Source organism: Ailuropoda melanoleuca, chromosome 1 (assembly GCF_002007445.2).
Source record: "Ailuropoda melanoleuca isolate Jingjing chromosome 1, ASM200744v2, whole genome shotgun sequence".
Taxonomy (NCBI): Eukaryota; Metazoa; Chordata; class Mammalia; order Carnivora; family Ursidae; genus Ailuropoda; species Ailuropoda melanoleuca.
The window spans coordinates 56048958-56072072 of NC_048218.1; the positions used below are offsets into that span (position 1 = coordinate 56048958).

General features: G+C 37.7%; 1 protein-coding gene across 2 annotated transcripts in view; it reads right to left on the reverse strand.

Moving 5' to 3' along the window:
* Positions 1 to 22194, reverse strand: part of LOC100474025 (cell surface glycoprotein CD200 receptor 1) — a 73104-nt gene extending 50910 nt beyond the window's left edge. Inside the window, exons 1-3 of one of the 2 annotated variants that reach the window (XM_034658464.1) lie at positions 22055 to 22194; positions 19253 to 19569; positions 51 to 110 (exon numbers count right to left, since the gene is read on the reverse strand). In XM_034658464.1, coding sequence (XP_034514355.1) covers positions 51 to 110; positions 19253 to 19319 — 127 coding nt within the window. In that variant the 5' untranslated portion in view covers positions 19320 to 19569; positions 22055 to 22194. Of the gene's footprint in view, positions 1 to 50; positions 111 to 19252; positions 19645 to 22054 lie in introns of those variants that run through there. The other variant, XM_034658459.1, reaches the window with a different exon arrangement.
* Between the last annotated feature and the right edge of the window lie 921 nt (positions 22195 to 23115).

A 23115-nucleotide genomic window follows, 5' to 3' on the forward strand; every position in this document is an offset into this window, starting at 1 on the left:
ACTTCCTCCCTTTACTACTGGCCTCTAGAAAACATTAAAAAGCATATTACCTTCTGCAGGAGGTATGAGCCCGCTCTGCTTTCCTTCCGCAGGTGAACTATATGATAAAGCTAGAAAATATTCAGAGAAGAGTAAAAGAAGTCAATTTTAGGTGCCTGAATGGAGTATAAGCCACTACATATCCACAAATCCAACAGACACCATGATAGAAAATCAGTTAACTGTAAATGAATTCCAGAAAAAGCTTTGCAAAACAGAAGTTAGAAATTATTCCATGAAGTGGAATAGCATGTTAACAGTTGAAGATTACATTAGAAACTCTTAATCAATGACCCCATTTATGGGACACCACGCTGTACACTCTACAACGGTTTTGTTCAAGGTAACCTGACTCCATCTCTTTCCTAGTCACAATGGATTGGTCCATCATGGGTACCTCACATGAGCTGGCCTGAGCATACTGCTTTCTCTAGATGACGCCCCCAGATTAAAGTTGTTTGGTCCAGCTGTGGACACCTCACCCAGCTGCCAAATCAGAGTACTTTCTCAAGAATTTTGGAATCAGATTGAAAAGAATAGTTCATCCCTCTTTTCCCCCCATTTTTTCTACTGCGATGGCTAATTTTATGTGTCAACGTGGTTAGGCCATGGCTCCTCAGTATTTAGTTAAACATTATTCTAGATGTGTCTGTGAAAGTATTTTCTAGATGAGATTTACATTTAAATCAGTAGAATTTGAATAAAACAAATTACCCTCCAAAGTGTGGGTGGGCCTTATCCAATCAGTTGAAGACCTTAGTAGAAAAAGACTGACCTTCTTAAAAAGGGAATTCTGCTTGCACACTGCCTTCAGATTAAAACTACAAGTCTTTCCTGGGTCTTCAAGCTGCTGGCCCACTCTGCAGATTTTGGATTTGCCAAGCATCCACAATCATGTGAGCCAATTCTCTAAAATAAATATTTCTCTAGATACATTCATGGGTAGGTAGATAGATGAGAGATAGGTAGACAGATAGATCTCTCATTGTTCTGTTTCTCTTAGGAACCCTGACTAATACACCTACCTTCTGAAGAATGAAGCAGAAACAGACAGAGAAATGACTCTTCACCTAGCTCAAGTTTCTAAATGTGTATAGTTTCTGAGATCCACATGTATTCCTTTCCTTGCATTCTGTAGAGTTACTGACAATCGAAATAGTCCTAATCTACTTCAAACTTGATTTCTGAGAATTCCCATTTAAATATTGTTTTTTAAAAACAGCAATGAAAAAATAATACTTCCATGATTTAAGAGCCTAATACAGTTCTTCCTCTGGGTTTATAAGACCATCATTTAATAAGCATTTTATGAGCCCGCTGCTTATAAAAATATACTTCTTGTTACCCAATCTAATTATGTAACCAATTCTACCACATTAAAAAGTAAACAAAGAAATTCATAAAAGTCTTAGAAGCATAGTCAGGCCTCTAAAATAATTAGAATTTTTTAGACAAATAAGTTTTATTGGCTTGGTCTGGAAGGAAGGCAAAGAATGAAGAGGTGGGGCACCTGCGTGGCTCAGTCGGTTAAGCATCTGCTTCAGCTCAGGTCAAGATCCTGGAGTTCTGAGATCAAGTCCCGCATCGGGCTCCCTGCTCAGCAAAGAGCCTGCTTCTCCCTCTGCCCCTCACCCTGCTTGTGCTCTCTCTCTCTCTCTCAAATAAATAAATACAATCTTTTTTAAAAAAATGAAGTTATAACGATTAACTTTAGCTCATATTGGGCTCAAGAATCTATTCCAGAAACAGATAAGTCAAAGCTGACCTCAGAGGGCTTACTGAAATCGAGCTATAACTTAGATATTCTAGATTTTAAAGCTCTGTTATAACACAATATAACTTAGCCTTTCCCGACCTCTCCCATCCTATCACTTCTGGCTTCTCAGAGATTCAAGGTCTGACAGTTTCCTCTTTTGTCAAATTCACCAGCAACCAAGACTGAGGGTTTATAATGAGAGAAAATTTAGGATGTGGGTAATTTTGATGATGGCATTGTAGCTTCCATTTGGAAGTGTCAAAAGGAAATTTCTATGTTGTATTAGAAATAAGGGGTATAAGTAAGGTGGGCTGGGGGTACTGGAAGAGAAAAATCAAAAACTGCAAACTTTTTCCATAAAGGGCCAAATAGTAAACATTTGAGGTTTTGCAGTCCATATGGTCTCCATTGAAAGTATTCAATCCTACAATTGCAGCAAGAAAGCAGCTGTATATAACAGATAAATAAATAGGTATGGCTTTTTTCCAATAGAACTTTAATTACAAAAATGAGCTGGCTGGATTTTGCCCGTGGGCCATAGTTTACTGACTCTTGATTTAAAGTATAGTGTTTGAAAACTTCATTCAAATCAGTTATGAAGACATCACTTAATGCCAGACCAGGCTCTTCTACCAGAATCCTATACTATCCAGACACAGATTTAGTTATATCTGATAAGAACTAAATTGCCGATATTCTCAGACAAAATGCCTGTGACTTCTCCTGCCAGAGATAAAACCCACAAGTTGGAATGTACTCTTAAGTGTGCAAAAGGACTGTTTTCATAAGAGAAGAAAATGCTTATTTTCACAAATATTCCTCTAATTACTTTTATGATATTGGAAATGCTTTTTGAACTTTGTTAATTGTTGACATATGAGTCCTTTAGTTTTATTATCTTGACTGCAGCTAGTTTCCGTGGAATGTCAATTTCATACCAAGTATCTTCATTGAAAATAGAAAGCATTCTTATCCAGTCTTGCCTAAAGCTTCGTGTACACCAAAGCAGTAAAACAAATGTGTCAACCTTCTGATCAGTGGTCCTGTGATTTCTTTCTTTATTTATCTGAAACCAAATCTTCTTTGAAGTTCACAAAGATTATATTTTTACATTGTTAACATCAGAGGTCTAATTTAACACTTTCTCAATGTACATATATATAGACAGAAACAAACGTGAATTGTGTTTTTTAAAACATATTTATAGTAGAAAAGTAACTTAATGACACATTAGATCAGTCACCTAGGGCTCCCTTAATATAAAACGACCAACTTGGGCACCTTAAACAGCAGAAATATTTTTGGAAGCCAGGCGTCTGAAACTAAGGTGTCAGCAGGACTGTGTTCCTTCCAACAGCTCTAGGGAAGAAGTCTTCCTTGTTTCTTCCACCTTTTGGTGGCAGCTAGCAAGCAATCTTTGGGGTTCCTCGGCTTATACACGATTGATTTCATTCTCTGCCTCCATCTTCATGTTGCCTCTCCCTGCGTCCTCTCCTTTTTCTTCCCTTCTAAGGACATTTGTCATTGGATTTAGGGCCCACTCTCATCCAGGATGATCTCATCTCAGGAACTTTAACTTAATTACATCTTCAAAGACCCTTTTCCTAAATGCAGTCACATTCACAGGTTCCAGCTGGACATTTCTTTGAGGGAGACACCATTCAACCCACCATTCTTGGGACCGGGGGGGGGGAGGGGACACCATTGATGCATTGTTCCCAACCCTTAGATTTATAGTTTATATAATTATTTTACTTATTTTATTCTGTAGTTGACCAGGAATCTAATTTTTCTAGATGATGAATAATTGTGTGAAATTAGAAACTATATTTTTAAGGCCAGGAATACATTTTGGAGTCACTGGAATTATTTTACAATGAAGTGAGGTATATAACAAAAATAAAAATTTGAAATATAAAGAAAAAGCTAACTATAAGAGCAACTTTGGGGACAGTAGGGCTGGGTGGGGGAACACAGACAATAAATTACTAATATCTGCTAAGACCCATTTTTTTAAACCCATGTTTCAAAAATTGAATGAAATATGTAACTTAGATTTCAAAAATTGAATGAGAAAAAATTTTGACATACCATTGATTTGCTTAGTGATCACATTCTTGAAAAGGGTACTAAATAAGCACAGAAATAATTTTAGAATGAAAAATTTATGAATTCATAAAACAAGCAATATTGTATTTAGGCATTTTAAACAAGAGTCTAAAACTACATACAAGACAATTCAATTTCTTCAAAACATAAAAACTGTACCAGCATCAAGCACGCTCCTAGTAGAATTATCATTAAAAGATGACCATTACCCAAACCATAATTGGCCTTACCCACTACCCACTGCATTAAGTTTGGTGGTGTCCCAGAACCACCAAGAAAGGATTTTACCATCCATTACAGATTTTTCGGGCACAAGTGAGTAGGTCGAGAAAGTTTAGTAGTGATGTGTTCATTGGGTGCTGGTATGGAACAAAAAAGGATTTTCCTAAGCATTGTCGAAATTATATTATACAGACAACAGTCTATTAAGTTTAAATTTTGTAGGGCAAGCCCTAAGTGGGAATTGCTAACAAACCCTTTTTTTTTTTTTTTGAGCAGCATCTCCTGGCAAAGTACTCACCAAGCATAGAAACATCATAATAAACAATGCCCTCTTGTCTCCAAGAGCTTAAGGTCCAGGTGAGGAAGCAGCTATGTATATGATTAGAGGGTAAAGTTTTCAGAGTGATGATAGAAGTAAATATAATGTCCAGGAGTTAAAAAGAAGAAACGTTTAATTCTAAGAGAGCAAGGGTAAAAGATTAGGGAAGATTCTCTACAACAGATGATATTTGAGCTGGATCTCAGTAGAAGAGTTCTGTAGAGAAACAGAAGGAAATCTTTTTGCACACAGAAAGAAAGTCATTTAGAAGATAGAAAGGTACATGGGACTTCCAAAGAACAGCAAATAGTTCAGTGTTGCCCTTAGGTGAGAAAAACCAGGTGTGTGATTAGAGTTGAGGCTGGATATTGGCAGGGTCTCACTGCGGAAGGCACAAAACTCCTAGAAAGTGTTCACAAGGAAATGATACACTTCTAGTGCATCTAGAGTGGGTGTAACTGACTGGCAAAGAGAAACATTTTTGCATAAGATTTAATGCACAGTGCTTTTCTGGAGAAATTTTGAACCCACTGCTCCTCTGAGCTACCATTTACTTGAATAAACATTGTTTTTAAAATAACAATTTTTGAGCACTTGAGCTAGGAACAAATTTTGGGTAACTAGCATATGTTATTTATTTCAGCCTCCCCACATTGACAAGTCATTTTAACATCATTTTACAGATAAAGAAATGTAGACTCACAGTGATGAAGCAATTTGTCCAAGGCCAACCAGCTTGTAAGCTGCTCTGATTGCCCAATTATTCTTGTGCAAGTAGGTCCTACTACACTGAATAGAAACCAAGGGTTGGATCCTAAGAAATGCGCTAGGATAAATACACTACCCAAATTAATCTAAATTAAGAGTCAAAGAAGCAAGTCCAAGCCATGTTTTTGGGGAAACACTGAGAGACAAAGGTCTGAAAGAGTACACCAAGTGGCAAGTCAATAGAATCAGGATTATAATGGCATATGGACACATGCATTATGAATTCTGGATCTGAATGGAAATAGTTAAGCTAAGGAGGATTGAAGACAATTTGCCCAAATTCGTGGGCCAAACTCATCACTCCCTCACTAGATTATAAACTCCATGAAGGCAGGAATTTTCATCTATGTTTTTCATTCCACATCCTCAATGCTTAGAAGAGTGATTTACGCAACTCCCTGGCATGTGGCTGGCTCAAGTTGGTTAAAAAGATAAAGCCACAACCTTACAACAAACTGTATTAAAGATATGGGCAGTTTACAGAAGAAAAACTACAAAAGTCTCAGTCACGTAAGAAGATGCTCATACATCATTCATGGCAAAAGAAATGCAAATTAAAACTATGCAGAAATACTGTTTCTCACCTATTAGACTGCCAAAGGCCAAAAATTTGACAATGTACTTTGGAGCTGTGGAGTGATAGGCATGCCAATATAATGCTGGTGGGCATGTAGAGCGTTACAACTTCAACTGAAGGCAATTTGGCAATATATAGCAGAATTACATAATTACAAATTTACATTTCTCTTCTGACCCAGCAATATCAAATCTCAGAATCTATCCTAAAGATACACAGGCAACAGTATGAAAAGAATATATGCACAGGGCTATTCATTACAACATTGTAATAGCAAGACTTTGAGAAATAACCCAATGGCCATTCACTCATATGGGGATTAGTTTACTAAACTATGGTACATCCACGAAATGAAGTATATTGAAACTCTTAAGAAGAATGAGGGATAGCTCTATAAACTATTATGAAGTGATCTCCAAGACACATTGTTAAGTAGAAAAAGCAGGATACACAAAATTGTATGTAGTACACTACTGTTCATCTAAGCTAGATGGGACGGAGACGCGTGCATGTGTGTGTGCATGCACACGTGCGTGTGTGTTCTTTCTTTCCTTGCTTATTATTTCAAAACTAAACAAATAAAATTGGAATAGGAATAGAAATAATATGTCTCCAATTTTATAGATTTGACTTTGGAACCATGTAACCATTTTCCATAATTATAACACATAACCAAATTACTTGTAAACACTAAAATTATGAAGCAAAGTGAAACAAATGAAAGTAACTGCATGTAGAATTGGTTGCATAACTACGTATAGAGAAGCTATTCCAACTGACTTTCAAAATACAGCAATTTGACTATATGCCTCTAATTGAATATAACTTAATGACAAAAATAATTGCAAAAAAAATCTTTACCTATTTTCAATAATCATATTGTTAGTGGTAGTGGAACCTACACTAGAAAACTTCTGGCAGTTTTTTTGAAAAGTCAAACGTGCCCACCATACAACCTGACCATTCCAATCCTCTGTATTTACTCAAGAGAAATGAAAACATATGTCCACACAAAGACTTGTGCATGAATGCTCATAGTGGCTTCATTCACAATAGCCAAAAGCTGGACACAACCTAAATATCAATTAACAGATACATGGGTAAATTGTCCATGTGATGGAATACTACTCAGCAACAAAAGTAACGCACAGCAACCTTGATGATTCTCAAAATCATTCTGTTGCATGAAACAAACAGACACAAAGAGAATATACTGTACACTACACAAAAGAATGCTACCAAAACAAAATGTTAACTCATCGGTCTGTGGTGCCAAACAGCAGATCGCTGGTTACCCGCGGATAGGGACAAAGGCAAGGATGGACTGCAAATATACATGGAGGAGTACTTAGGGAATAATGGAAATGTCCTGTATCTTGTTTGTGATGATTCACAGGAATATGTCAAAACTCATTCAGCTGTACTTTTTAAATGGATGCAGTTAATTGTGCATAAATTGCCCCTCAATTGAATTAAATACAGTATCAGAAACATCAGATTTTAACACACGTAACATGAGAACACGCATCTACACAAATAAACACAAAACAAAATACAAATGGAAAAACCCTTGACACTGAAAATAATGTTAAAAAAAACTTTTCCATCCAAGTCAAAGCATCAGTAGAAGTAAGATTGTTTTGTGATTTTAGTACAAATGAAACCTCTTACTCACTTTGAGCACCAGAAGTTTCCTTTCCCAAATCGTCATTGTCATATGCCTGAGCAAGCATACACCACCCACACAACAGACATTGTATGGGCATGACTGTGCAAAGCCATTCTCCAAAGGCTTCCTCCAGTGAGGGGGGTGGCGGGCTCTCAGAAAGAGCACATGGTTTTTTTGTGAGGTTAAACAGTTTTTATCTATTCCAAAATCCTGCGGTCTGCTGTGCTGTCCTGACTAAAAAAGTGAGAGATAAGCATTGTTGGTATTTCACCTCTCCCAGTAAAAACCCCTGGTCAAGTAACTGCTAGTAACCTAATTAGAATGTGAATTAGGCCATCGTCCAATAGTTACCAGGGTTGCTAAAATTCTGGTATTATTTCCAGTGTATGGGGATGGGAACCGAAAAAGTTAAAGATTTCTTGCCCTTTCATTCATTTGCAATTTCTTTGAGGAGAATGCAAACAAAGCAGTAAGGAGGCTAATACAATGATTTTTAAGCTAAAATAACGCTTAACTGGGGAGCGAACTGGAGACTGAAGTATTTGTTATGCTCTAATAAGATGCCCATATATCTGCAAAAGAGAATCATGTGGCACAGTTCCATTTTTAATGTTTCTTTTGACATTTCTTTACAGAACTTGGGGCCTCTAAGCTAGTACTAATTAACGAGAAGTCATTCTTATTGCTTATTATGGTCTTTCCATCTTCACTTGTCATCTTTATTGTTATTTAGCATTGAATGAATTTATTAGTTAGGAAAAAAACAGAATACAGAATACACTGAAATGTATTTCAATACGTTGAGATCTATGGAAATATCCTGATATTTTTCATAAGGAAAACCAAGTGATGAAATTATTTCATTCTACATTTGACGTTTCAAGCTTTCAAACTTCAAAACTCTACAAGTTATTAGAACAAATATAGTGTTGGACCATCGTGGATTACACAACAGCTGCAAAATATGAGATATGAGTTTTACTTTTTACTCTGCTTCGTTTCTGAATCATTTTAGATAATTAAATGAATCCATATGCTCTAGGTTTCCCCTCTACAAACACAGACTCTCATTCTTAAATTAATGAGTGAGGAATAACTCATGAAAGGTATTCAAAGTACATTACAGACTGAGGTATTAAACCCAGTTATTAAGAAGCAGTACACCTCACCTAAAGATTCAAGGTCTCATTTAAAATAAATGCAACTTTGAGGCTGAGATCTTAATCAGACAAAGACATGGAAACTCAAATTACACTGCTAGAACAACTTTTATACAGCTACACTAAGCACGTAACTTTTTCTAATCAACAGTACAGTAAAGTCAATACAATACAGAAACCTTTACTCTCGACCCTTACTTCTGGCTCCAGAAAGCTTTAGATACCAGTTAGTGAATGTTTGTATGGTATTTTATAAAACTGCATCTTGCAGATGTAGGTTAGACATAAAAGTATTATTTCCCAACAGTTATGAATGAATTCAAGCAAGAAGTTGTGGAATTAAATTGTGTCCTTTTTCAACAATATTGAGAAGGAATTGTCACCAAAATAGGCTAACTATATTTCTTCCTCTAATGCAGTGGTTTTCACATCACGATCTAGGAATTATGAAAGTCCATGGTAGCTAACCAAAAAATCCATGAACTTTGTAACTTTTGGAGGAAGGAGCCTAAATTATAATTTTATTTCTGATATATAATTAAAAAGCAGCATCACCCAGTAGGAACAATTAAAGGTGTCACCAATTCTCCCCAAAACTCTGTTATTTACAAATAGCAAATAGGAATGTTTGAAATAAAAGACTCATGTGAATCTTTTCTCTACTAAAGCTGCCTGAAGCCTAATGCATATATTTTATGATAAATTTTGGAAATGAAGGAAATGTTTTCTGCCTTCTAAGATTATGATCAGATTATGATCAATAGTAGTTTTCATTCCAATGGCACCTGAATGACCCCCTATCAGGTATATTAGAACCTTTGGACTGGTGGAGGGCAACTGGAAGTTATATTTTCGTTTATTCAATTACAGTAGCTGGCATTTAATAAATGCCTATTTGTCATAGGCATAGAGTTTAATCTACTGGGAGCAATAAACATTAACCAAATAATCAAATAATTGAGTGAAATTGCAATAGCAGTAAATGAAAAGTGTGAAAAATGTATCCTGAGCAACTTATCCTAGTCTTGAGGTGGTGGACAGCCCCAGTGTTCTCTCTTCCTGATATTCATGTCCGTAGAATTCCCTCCTCTTGATTGGGTTGGATTCACTCATTCACTTAATGAATGGAATGTAGTAAAACTGATGTATGTCAGTGCCAAGAGTCGGTTATAAAAAGACTGTGGTTTCTGTTCCGGTGTGCGCATGTGCTCTTTCTCTCTCTCTCTCTCTCTCTCTCTCTCTCTCTCCCCCCCTCAGGTCACTGCAAGAAAATAAGTATTTGTTTGGGGTAATTTATTATGTAACAGTAGGTAATTAATACAAGATCCAAAAGGCAAGAAGCTAATAATAAGAGAGAGAGAGACAAAGTCAGAGAAGGAAGAATATTCTAAATAAAAGAACTATGATGTGCAGACGACACATGCCTGAAGGGAATACAGAAAACTAGGATCTGAAGACCCAGGGCTGGGGCACCTGGGTGATGTAGTTGGTTAAGCACTGGACTCTTGGTTTCAGCTCAGGTCATGAGCTCAGGGTCATGGGATCATCAGGCTCTGCACTCAGCGAGGAGTCTACTCAGGTTTTTCTCTCCCTCTCTCTCTGCTCCTCCCACCCCTCTCTGTGCTCTCTCTCAAATAAACAAATCTTTAAAAAAAGAAAAGAAGAGAGGAGAGGAGAGGAGAGGAGAGGAGAGGAGAGGAGAAGAGAAGAGAAGAGAAGAGAAGAGAAGAGAAGAGAAGAGAAGAGAAGAGAAGAGAAGAGAAAAGAAGAGAAGGGAAGAGAGAAGAAAAGGAAAAGAAAAGAAAGGAAGGAAGAAAGACCAGGGCCAAAAAAGAGAGAATCTCATCTTTTGCTATTATGCTAGTTCCACATAATGATTTCAGAACTTTTTTCCCTGAGACAAATGTATCTTCCTACGAAAGGAGAACAGAAAAGAAAAATAAACATTTGCCATTTTAGCCATATGAAATATAACATGTTTTTAAAATGAAAACTTTCTCCTTCATATGTATTATAGCTTTATATTTCCATTATCATGAATCCTTGCTTCTGAAAAAGAAAGAAACTGAAATACAAAATAGGAGATTTCTTATCTTAAATCATATTTGTTATTTTTCTGCACCAGAATTTTTCAAGGAAAAAAACTACTTTGCAAGCATTTGAAATTTTAGGATAAAAATTATTTATACTACTGTACTATAACTATAAACTTAAACATGAGTAAATCTCACACATACTATTCAGCAAATGAAAGCAGCGATAAAATATCAAACACAGTATGATTTCATCTATATGCAATAAAAAAAGGGCAAAATAAACATTATTGTTTGGGGCTGGATGCATACATGGTAAAATGTTAAAAAAGTCAGGGAATGATTATCCCAAAAGATAATGGCTACCTTTACAGCAAAGGTTGGGAGGTAGAACTACATAAACTTCCATAAGCATTCACTGTGTAATTGTCCTTGAAATGCACATATGTCATATACTCTGCAATATCTATGTTAATATAAAAGAAAATTAAAATAATAAGCTCAAAGAAACACACAAAGTACAATTAGTACTTACATTTTTTAACATAACAAAGTGAGCAATTGATCCTTGTATCATAGCATCAATGATGCTGTTATTATGGTTTAATTTATAAAAGTGATTAACATTTTCAAAGGTATTAATTTAGTAGCATACAACACCAAATTAGGTGTTCAATAAACAAAATATTGGATGGAAACCCAAAGTTCTAGCAGAATAAATTCAGAAAAACACCAAAATTAGAGTAAAGAAAATTGACTAGTATTTTGGCTCTTCCATTTATTACCTCTGCAATCTGGCACACATTACTCTCTGAACCTCAGTCGCTTAATCTATACATATAGGACTGTAGTATCTGATAACAGTGGTCATTCAAATTCATAAGGGGAAGAATAATCATTTACATCATTGATAAATGGTATTAGGAAAACTACCTAGTCATTTAGAAAAAAAACAAAACAGATTCCTATCTCACTTCTCACACAAAAATAAAATAAAGTGAACCAAAGACTGAAATGATAGATGATAGATAGACAGGTAGATAGATGATAGATAGATAGATAGATAGATAGATAGATAGATAGATAGATAGATGATAGATGATAGATGGATAGATGTCCTGGAAGAAAACATAGGTAATTTTTTTTTTAAACCTAAATGGGACATGGAGTGAGAAACATCTCAGTTTGCCAGGGAATGAAGGTTTTCCTGGGACATAGGATATTTAGTGCTAAAACCAGGAAAGTCGGGGTGCCTGAGTGGCTCAGTCAGTTAAGCATCTGCCTTCACCTCCGGTCATGATCCTGGGGTTCTGGGATCTAGGCCCCCATCTGACTCTGTGCTCAGTGGGGAGCCTATCTCTCCCTTTCCCTCTGCCACTCACCCTGTTTGTGTTCTCTCTCTCTCTCAAGTAAATAAAATCTTTAAAAAAATTTTTTTTAAATAAAAATAAAACCAGGAAAGTCCGAGGCAAACTGGGACAGTTGTCAGTGTGAGTAAAGAAACCTTTCTAACGCTGGTACAAAACAGAAACCACAAAAGAAAACATTGAGTAAGATGACCATAGAAAGAATTTTAAATTTCTGTATGGCAAGAAAGAAAAAAAAATGTAAACTAATGTTGACAAGCAAAAACCGGTGTAATATTTTCAACATTTATGATAAACAAAAGGCTAATTTCTCCCCAAAAAAACACAGAAAACACATTAACCAATTTAAAAAAAGAGAGCGAGAGGTGGACAACCCAATGGGAAAAAAGGGCAAAAGATACGAACAGGCCAACAAAAGATAAGGTTAAGTAATATGTTGAAAGGTGACTTAGATGGTAACGATAATTATACACTTCAGAGACAACAGAGAGAAAAGTAAAACACCCAGAGAGTTTATAAAAAGGAAGAATAAGAAAAGTTTAAGTAGCAACTCCAAAACATAAGCATCCAATAATGAATTCCATGGATGAATAAAATTTGGAAAGCAAAAAGAATTATGCTAAATAACAAATTTGAGCCTAGTTTCCAAAATGATATTGTCACAAAGCCTGTATCAGTTGGTCAGGACACAGTGCTAATAAAACCCATATTGTGGGGTTAATTTTTTTTTTCAGGCAGTTACCATCACATAGTCAAAACTAGTTAATAGGGACAGATTTGTTCCCTAGCGCAGGACAGATGTTGTACAAATGTGTATCAGTGATCACAAGGGACAATGTGTTGAATGGATAGTGACTATCCATACATATCAATATGCAAAGATATATGTACTAGAATATTAATTTCAGCATAGTTTTTAATTCCAGAAAACTGGAAACAAGAAAGGTGATCTCTAAGGACTGATTAAATAAGTTTTGAAATAATATCCATGAGAGATATTTGAAAACTGCAAAATAATCATTAAGATACCATCTTTTGAATGTAAAATTCAGACACAATGTTAAGTGCTTTACATGCATAATTTAACTTAATCCTTGCAGCAACCCTAGACACTAAGTCAGGGGTTTTGGGTAAAATCTCCCAATTTTAAAGTTTTGGCAACTAATTCAGGTTTTTAAAAATATTACATGAGCCAACTAAAGGTGTCTGCAAGCCGGATCTAGTCCACAGGTTGCCAAATTGCCATCTCTGATGTGGAAATTAGAGAAGAGGCCAAAACCAGAGTCCCCAAAACATTTATAATTAGATATCTGTTGGAAGAAGAGGAGTTAGCAAAAATGATGAAGAAAAGAAGAAAGTAAATGCAATGCCTTAAACCGGGGCGGAGATTGCACAACAGGAATCATCGAAATCAAATCACATAGGAAAAGTCTTAAAAGTAAGGACTGAGAGGTTTTATAATTTACTAGCAAGAAGGTGGTCAGAGACCTGTAGTGGCTGTAAGGGAGTAGTGTTAGGACAGAGGGATGAGCACACCATTGAAAGGAGCCAAGCAGAAGCACTTGTCAACAGATGGAGACTTAGTCTTTTAAGATTTTCAACCCTGAAAGTATGGGAGAATGACAAAGGGCTTTACCTTTTCATGTCAAACCTGAGAGAGAGAGATGGGATGATATTTGGAACTATGAGGGGGAGAAGGTATCTAATAGAGGAGAGCACAGCATATTTGTAGATAGAAAGAGGGAGAACGAGAATTTACAACAGTGATGGTAAAGCAGGATCCTAGAGGTACTGGCAGGAAATGAGGCCAAAGCAAAGTTTGCTTTTGAAACGCCTGGGTGGCTCAGTCTCTTAAGCAACTAACTCTTGATTTAGGCTCAGGTCATGATCTTGGGGTCCTGGGATCGAGCCCCGTGTTGGGCTCCCTGCTCAGAGGGGAGTCTGCTTGAGGATTCTCTCTGTCCCTCTCTCTCTCTCCCTCTGCCCTTACCCCACTTGTGCTTTCTCTCTCTCTCTCAAATAAATAAATAATCTTAAAGAAAAGCAAAAAGGGGAAAATACTTAGTCCCTAAAAGAGGAGCAGAAAGGGCAAGAGAGGTTACAGATACAAGAGGCATTTTGAGGAAGCTCATGTTGACGAACGTTTTCAGAGTATATCTACTCAGTGTCAGGAAGCTGTGCAGAGCTCTGGGGGTGGTAGGATGCATGAGGTAAGGTCTCTACCCTCAGAAAGGTCATCATTTGGGGAAGTTAAAGAAGTCCACATTGGATGATAGGGAAATCAGAAGTGAGCAGCCATTTGCTGAGCACAAGGGACAAGATGGACAGTTTGGGTGATAAAGACCTAGTGCAGTGTTTAAATCCAAGCTCCCATCAGAAGCACCTGCGAAGGTTCATGGAAGCCCAGATCTCAGACTCTGTACCCTGATAAGCCTGATTAGGTTTGAGATGGCATCACAGTATCTTTCATGATTGAGGCATTACAGGTGACTTTGTCTCTAACTAGCTTATTTACCGGTTTAGAATAACCCTTGGGGAACATCTAGGAGGGAGACAATGAGCAACCAATGGAATGATTTTTTGGAAAAGAAAAATAACTAGATTTCATTATTTCGACTTGGACATTTTTTCTGAAAAATCGTCAATACCACAAAATAGGATTCTATAACCAGATGTTCTCATATTATGCAATAGTTCAACCTTTGAGAAAGGTAGCATTTCATGGCAAACTAACAAAATGGCAAGGAAAAAGAAAATAAATCACTAAACAACTAACAGCTACATATACACACACCCAGTTTGGAAAAGCACCTTTACTGAATCACAGAATGTTCTCAAATGACACCCTTTGAACACACTCAGGTTTCCCCTATGTTGATTGAAAGAAAAGAAGTTAAATGCTGCTTTCTCCTCCTAGCTAAGATCCTTTCTCCTTTTGTTACTGCCAAACGTCGAGAACGAGTGGTCTGTGACCACAGCCTCAATTTCCTCCACAACCACCCTCTCCTCAACACCAGCAATCTTGTGGCTCCTACACCCTTCCATTCAGTACACAGTTTTGAAGGTCACCAGCTCCTTGAAAGTCAAACTTTTGGCCTTTTTTCAGGGCTGGTGCCCCTGGGTTGTTTGGAAGATTTTGATGCTATTAACCACTTCCCTTTCCTTGTAAAACCCTTTTGTTAGCCTCTACCATTACTCCTTTGCCCTGTCTGTCTCATTCACTTTCCCTGCAAGCCTGTGTTTCTCTTCAGGCACATTTATGCAGACAGTCCCCCAAGTCTCATCTGCCCATCTTTCTCTCTGCACCTTTTCTCATCATTCTCCTCCACTCCCAGAACCCCAACTGGGCCTCTATATAGTTCCTCCTTGTTTTTTTTTTTTTTTTTAACCACAGCAGTCATAGTTTAGCTCCCTCTGCCCTTCACACACACTGTTTGCCCTGCCTGGAATGTAAGTCCCTCAACACTTCCTGCCTAGCTCTTCCCTGTTCATCTTCATCTCAATCATCACTTCCGAAGGGAAGCCCTCCCTGACCCTCATAGACCGGACCAGACTTGCCAATTACACAATTGTCACCCTCTATTTCTTCTTACACGTTATTTAATTATGTGCAATAATGTATTTAATGCTTACTTCTTCTCTGAGAGTCTAAGCTTCGTGAGAGCGTGATTTATGTCTGTCTTGTTCAAGTACCCCCCAACATGAAGCAGTTTCTCACATGTGACAGACACACCCTTACTTCTTAACTGACAGAATAACTAACTCACATTTTAGCTTTGACTCACTTTCCCTAGACAGGAATCTCTTCTTTTCTCGCACATACTTGCCACATCTCTTTTACGCTATAAGTTTGATACTATGGATGAGTTTCAAGCTCAGTTCATTTATTAAAAAGTTGGATGATATCTTTAGTAATTCCTTGAACAATGCTGGGCTTTGTTTGCCCAAGTATAAAATGAAAGGATTTAATTTGAAGGTTTCTAAAACCCTTCCTGTCCAAAAACTCTCTATTTCTCAAAAGTGTCATACATCTCCTTCATTTCACAAATGAGGAAATTATCATCTAAAGAGGGTAAACAATTTCTTGAAGATGACACTGCTAGTGGTTAAAAGTATACCTCATGATAAACCTTCAAACCTAACACAGAGATATATAAGAATCTAGAAATTCAGGGAAAGGAGATTGAGATTTTTTTTTTTGAAGATTTTATTTATTTGAGAGAGAGTGTGTGAAAGAGCACAAGCAGGGGGAGCAGCAGAGAGAGAGGAAGAAGCAGGCTTCCCAATGAGCAGGGAGCCTGATGCGGGGCAGGACCCTGGAATAAGGACCTGAGCCAAAGGCAGGCGCTTAACCATCTGAGCCACTCAGGCGCCCAGAGATTCAGATTTTACTGAGAAAATGAAAAGCACCAAAATATTCAATGCATGGATGAAATTTGGAAGCAAAAAGGCATTTAATACTATAATACATTCAATTTCAATTTGAATATCTGCCTTTCCCCATCTATCCAAACTTATCATTCAAGATCCATTTCCTCCATTTAGACTTCAACAACTCAAACCCACTGTAATATCTCCCATCTTTGGATTTTACTAGATTCATAGATAATTTCAAGACTGACCAATTTAAAATGTTCTCCAATTATTTCATCTTACCTTGATCTCCCTAATTTATATTGCTAATAACTTTTAGGTACTATTCACACACACACCATAAATAACTCAGTATTCTTAACACTTGTTATTCCTTTATTAATTGCTTAAACATAGATGTTTAGAGGAAAACATTATGCAAATTCATAAATCTCAAACTAGGAAAGGAAGACAGGACTGAAATTAATGAAAACAAACCCCTTCTCTTTTGCAATTGTTTTTCATCTTTTTTTCCATCATTTGCAAACCTGCTGAAGCTACCAACAACCCTGTTTTGATTTTTATTTCCTCTTCTTATTACTGCCTGCCCTCTAGTGGAAAATAATGACAAATGAACAAAATAAGCCCAAAGAAGAAAAAAAGTGGAGGAGTCCTTTTTAGTAATCAGAATCTTAATATCAGTGACTTTTATAAAAGGTAGAATCAAACTGATTAGAATGTAAAATAGAATAGAATAGAACAAATAAATAAAATAGAATAGAATATAAAATAGAATCAAACTGATTAAAATATAAAATATAATTTGAACGCAAGAAAAAAATCTAGAATACAAACAGGCTAGAGTAAGGAGAATGTGAGGGAAGAGGACCAGACACAGAGTTGGAGAGCCTTGCTGGACAGTGTACCACTTAGGCTGTTTTAATTTTTCCCTTCAGATACTTTTTTAATAAACCTTGTCTACCAACTACCACATTGCTTGAATTTATAGGCAAATAAGTTAACATAAAAGTAAATAGATTTTTTAAATGTTATATTTTACATTCAAGTCATTAGTTATTTTTTTTAAGATTTTTATATATATTTATTTGAAAGAGAGAGAAAGAACACAAGCAGGGGCAGAGGGAGAGGGAGAAGCAAACTCCCTGCTGAGCAGGGAGCCCAATACGGGGCTCAATCCCAGGACCCTGGGATCACGCCCAGAGCCGAAGGCTGACTGAGCCACCCAGGCGCCCTGAAGTCATTAGTCCTTAGGTGCCTTTGTCAATTTATCTTGTACACAAAATGAGTTATTTATGTTTGGCAGTATTAATAACAAAGCAGAATTAGTAATAAAGACATAAAGTCATGCCCCTAAGTAGTTTGCTTCTCATTATTCTAATTTATTTCATGGTGAAGTTATCATGCAAATCTCTACATGTAATACAATTTGCTTTTTTGTGTCCTGATCCTAAACATTTTGATAACTTTATAATTATACAAGCACAGCTCTCAGAGATTTGATTGACGTAGTATCTTCTAGTTGTATTCAGAAATAGTTTTAAAATTCAAACCCTTAAACCATTACAATTCAAAATTATCAATTACGTTTTCATCTTGATTTGTTTTTCCCTTTACCCAAAAGTCATAGTGCAACTTGACATGAATAAATAGCTCCTTGCCTGGCTGGCTTCCCTGCCAAGTTGGGTCCTTGTTTTCCACAATCAGATCTCAACTACTGAAATATTTAGATCACTTGATTTTTCTTAAGTGAGTAAGTAGTCCATTAAGCTTATAACCAAGCACAGGCATACTTTTTTTTCAGTGGTGTTATAAATAGTGGTGCTTTTTAGTGAAAAGCATAGGCCTACTCAAATGTCTGGTGATGCTGCAGGCCTGACTGGTGTGACTCTGCCATTGACAAGCGGCCTCAGTTTCTACCTTCATAAAATGGAAAACTGTCTTCCATGCCTACTTCACCAGTTTGCTTTGCAGATCAAAGGACAAAAATTACGTGAAAATTCTGTATAGAAAGGCACAGGAAGAGAGTACGGTTGTTTTACTTGTGCTCACAGGTAAGATTGTCATGTGGAAAACAGATTTTTTTGCTGGAAGGTAGGCAGTATTTTATACGTCTTTTCTTTTTTCAATGATCAAATTATAAAATGTAATGCCAACTACACTGTTCCCTCGCAGCTGCTCCCATTTACTAAAAGTGAAACCTGAAAACTCCCTCCCACATCAACTCCTACCAACCCTCTGTAGTGAAACCAGGACACCCCCCCAAGAGCCCCAGTGCCCTACAACTCCTACGAGAACCTAGATGTTGCAGTGTCCTCTCATCCAGAAAGTGTCTTTTACAGCCTACACGTCTTAAAGATAAATACAGACATACCTCACAGATGCACCTCTAAACAGCGAGTGCGTTCTATTTTCAAAAGCACCTGGCCATAGAAGGCGATTAAAAGCAATAAACTTTTCTAATTTATACTGTTAACCATATGGACCTGAATGCGGTGGGATTATTATTTAATTTTTTGAAGGGCAAAGAGAACCCAGATGACTTGGGTCGTTACTAGAAAATACTTGATTTATTCTGCCTTGTTCAGAAAAAGAGGGGGGGGAACGGGGAAAGAAGGAAGTGGGCAGTGAGGCAAATTATAGAGATACCTATAGCACCGTTGGACACAAAGTAGAACAAGTTAGACAAAGAGCAAAGTGAGGAGAAAAAAGTGAAATCAATCCGAGAGTAACCCCCTCCCCCATCCTTATGATTGCATTATCTTGCCTCGCTCCACAAGAAAGGCATAGAAAACTCCACAAAACCTGAGCCACGTTTCTGGCCACTCTCCTGTTGCTCTCTCACAGAGAATTCAGACTTACCGGGGAGTAAGAAGACAGTCAAAATCGGTAGAAGGCATAGTTGAGAAGTCCTCCAAGTGCAGGGCATTTCTGAATTCTCGTCTTCTGCCCTTTACTTGGTACTTTGCCTCCACACAGGTGTCAAAGGAGCTGCGGACATGGTGGGGCTCTCTCTGGTTAGCAGCTCCGTGCCCGATCTTTCTAGCCCGTCAGCAGCAGGACACTCCCTTTCTACCAGCCTCTTCCTTCCACTCCGTGTTTTAGGCTGATGAGTAACTTGGAACAGAAGAAACTCTTCTCTGGAACTTGACACAGCAATAGATTTCCTGTATGAAGCACTGAAGCGAAGACGGAGGAAGCAGATTGAGTTCTCTTTGAGCTCATTGGTCCCCCCTCGCACTTCTGCTGCACACAGACCAACTTTACAGTGAAGCTCTCAACGTGCCCAAGATAAACAGATTTGTCTAAACTTTGGATTACAAAGCAAAACAGGATATTTATCTGGCCTTGGCCCATCCCTTTCCATTTCCCAGTCACAGTGGTTTTTAGAAGCTTCTCCGAGTTGAAGAGGTACATAGCTTCAGTAATAAAGTTTGGAATAAAATATCCTTTCTTATAAGGTCGACGACTCTAGAAGAATCGTAATGGGATTAGTTTCTTACTGGTACTATAACTAATTACCACAAACCCAGGGGCTTAACAACACAAGCTTTTCTTACAGTTCTAGAGGTCAGAAATCCAAAATGGACCTTACAGGACTAAAAGCCAGGTGTCAGAGGGCTGTGTTCTTTCTGGACACATGCAGGGAAGCCTTTTCCAGCTTCTAGGGACCACTAGCATTTGTTGGCTTGTGGCTGCATCATTCCCACCTCTGTTCCATTGTCACATCTCCTTGGATAGTAAACCCTCCTGCCTCCTTCTTATAAAGACTCTCATGAGGGGTGCCTGGGTGGCTCAGTCAGTCAGTTAAGCACTGACTCTTGATCTCAGCTCAAGTCTTGATCTCAGGGTTGTGAGTTCAAGGCCCATGTTGGCGTGGAGCCTACTTAAAAAAATAATAAAATAAAAAAAAAAGACCCTCATGAGTACATTGGACTGCTCAGATAATCCAGGATAATCTCCACATCTCAAAATCCTTAACTTAATCCCACATGCAAAGTCCTTTTTCTGATGGAAGTTTACCTATTTACAAGTTTCGGACAAGGACACGGACATTTGAGGGGGACATTATTCTGTCTATCACAATTTAGTACTTATTTCCATTTACTTTCACCTTTAAAGAGACATACTGATCATTTGAGCCAAATTATGAATAAACACCCATCTTTTGCTGTCACGTATCTGAAATTCAGACTTCCCAAAAACAATTCTGCCTTAATGTGGCTAGCTCTCATATGCATTTAGACTATGTTTGGGAGGAAAGAAATCCTTTATGTGCTACGAATTTTCTACCCCAAGGGAAAACTCTCCAGGAAGGGGAAGAAAACACTGCAAACAGGATAAAGATTAAACAACATGCATTTTTTTCTTTTAGGTTAGCAGTTTCATCTTCCTTCTTGCCAAACATTAAACTCTATATATATTTCCCCCCTTCCCCTTCTCAAGCTTTCCTTCCTGTGAACCAATTTGATTGAGACAGTGAAATTAGGCACTTGAGGGCATGGAGTACTTGAAGATATAGGCTATGTAACAATGGTGGACTATAGCAAAAACAACTTCCCCATTGCATAATATTTCACCAGGTGTCAGAAAATCAGTGATGAAATGTCATTTAAAATAAAGCATTCCAGGGGTGCCTGGGTGGCTCAGTCGGTTAAGGGTCTGCCTTCGGCTCAGGTCATGATCCCGGGATCCTGGGATCAAGCCCCTCATCAGGCTCCCGGCTCAGTGGAGTGTCTGCTTCTCCCCTTCCTCATGCTTGCTCTCTCTCTTTCGCTCATGCTCTCTCTCAAACAAACAAATAAAATCTTTAAGAAAATAAAATAAAATAAAGCATTCTGGTTTCCACCATGTAGAGGCTAAGGGCAAGAGGTCAAGACCTTGCGTTTTGAAAACGGATAGACTCAGGGTTGAGCCTCTACTGGGTAATTACTAGTCCAATGATATGAGGCAAATTTTTTTACTCAAGCCTCTAACTTGTTCTTTCCACTTAGTATTATATTGACATGAGGATTTTCTCATATCATTTCATATCATCAAAAAAAAAGTGTGGTGATCATCTGTTTTAATGCCTGTTCAGTGCCACAGCCCAAACTAAAGCACAGAAGGACTAAATGGCCTGCCTGACTGGTGACATAGCCAGGTATAAAACTGGAGTTTCACGTTTGCTAGCCTGGCATTCTCTCCACTCAACTCCTCTGGTTTGAATGTCAGGCCAACAGCTTTCAGAGACTCTCACGTTCTCATCTCAGTCAGACCCCATCTACAATTAGCAGCTTAAGAGTCAACAGAATGGTGTCGAAACACATAGAATTCTCCAAGTAGATTTGGGAGGATGAGACTTTCTTCCCCATTCCTTTACCTCCTCCATCCAAAGGTTAGGGGAATAGACCCCTAACCTACTAACTCTCACCCTTAACCTCTTATGGAGAGCTAGTGCTTGGAAAAACAATAAAGGCACCAGGAGTTTGCAATCCAAAGCTATGCCATGAAAGTCAATATAATAAGAGAAAAATGTGCTCGTCTAGTAAAAGCACCTCCTTGAAAAAATCTAAAGGTCCCAGATTCTCCTGAGCTGTGCCCCTTGGTCCAGGAGCCCAAAAGCAGAGCAGAAGAGCAAGATAGGATCAAGAGAAAGGTGTAACTCAAACCAGAAACACAAACCTTTTACCCCCTCAGTCTTCCAGCTCCTCTTCAATACTGCCACTTAAGAATCAGTGCATGAGGACTATCAAAATAAAAAGCTTCACATAGCTGAAGAAACAGTCAATGAAGCTAAAAGGCAACCTACTGAATGGGAGAAGATATTTGCAAAAGACATATCCAATAAAGGTCAGTATCCAAAATATATAAAGAACTGATACAACTCAACACCAAAAAACGAAATAATCCAATTTAAAAATGGGCAGAAGACCTGAAAAATACTTCTCCAAAGAAGACATACAGCTGGCCAACAGACACGGGAAAGATGCTCAACATCACTCAGCATCAGGGAAATGCAGGTCAAAACTACAATTAAAAAAAAACCTACAACAAGACATCACCTCACGCCTGTCAGAATGGCTAAAATCAACAACACAAAAAACAACAGTTGGTGAGGCTGTGGAGAAATAGGAACCCTCTTGCACTGTTGGTGGGAAAGCCAACAGATGCAGCCACTGTGGAAAACAGTATGGAGGTTCCTCAAAAAGTTAAAAATAGAACTACCCTACGCTCCAACAACCGCACTACTGGGTGTTTACCAAAAAAAATACAAAAATACTCGTTCAAAGGGATACGTGCACCCCTATGTTTTTTGCAGCATTGTTTACAATAGCCAAGACATTGCAAAACAGCCTAAGTGTCCATATATAAGCAATGGAATATTATTTAGCTGTAAAAAAAAGAATGAAATCTTGTCATTTGCAACAACATGGATAGAGTTAGAGAGTATAATGCTAAGCGGAAATAAGTCAGAGAAAGACAAATACCATAGGATCTCACTCATATGTAAAATTTAAGAAACAAAACAAATGAGCAAATGGGGGAAAAGAGAGAGAGACAAACCAAGAAACATACTCTTAACTGTAAAGAACAAACTGCTGGTTACCAAAGAGGAGGTGGGTGGGGAGGGTGGGTGAAATAGGTGATGGGAATTAAAGAGTACACTTATCGTGATGAGCACTGAGTAATGTATAGAATTGTTGAGTCACTACACTGTATACCTGAAACAAATATAACACTGT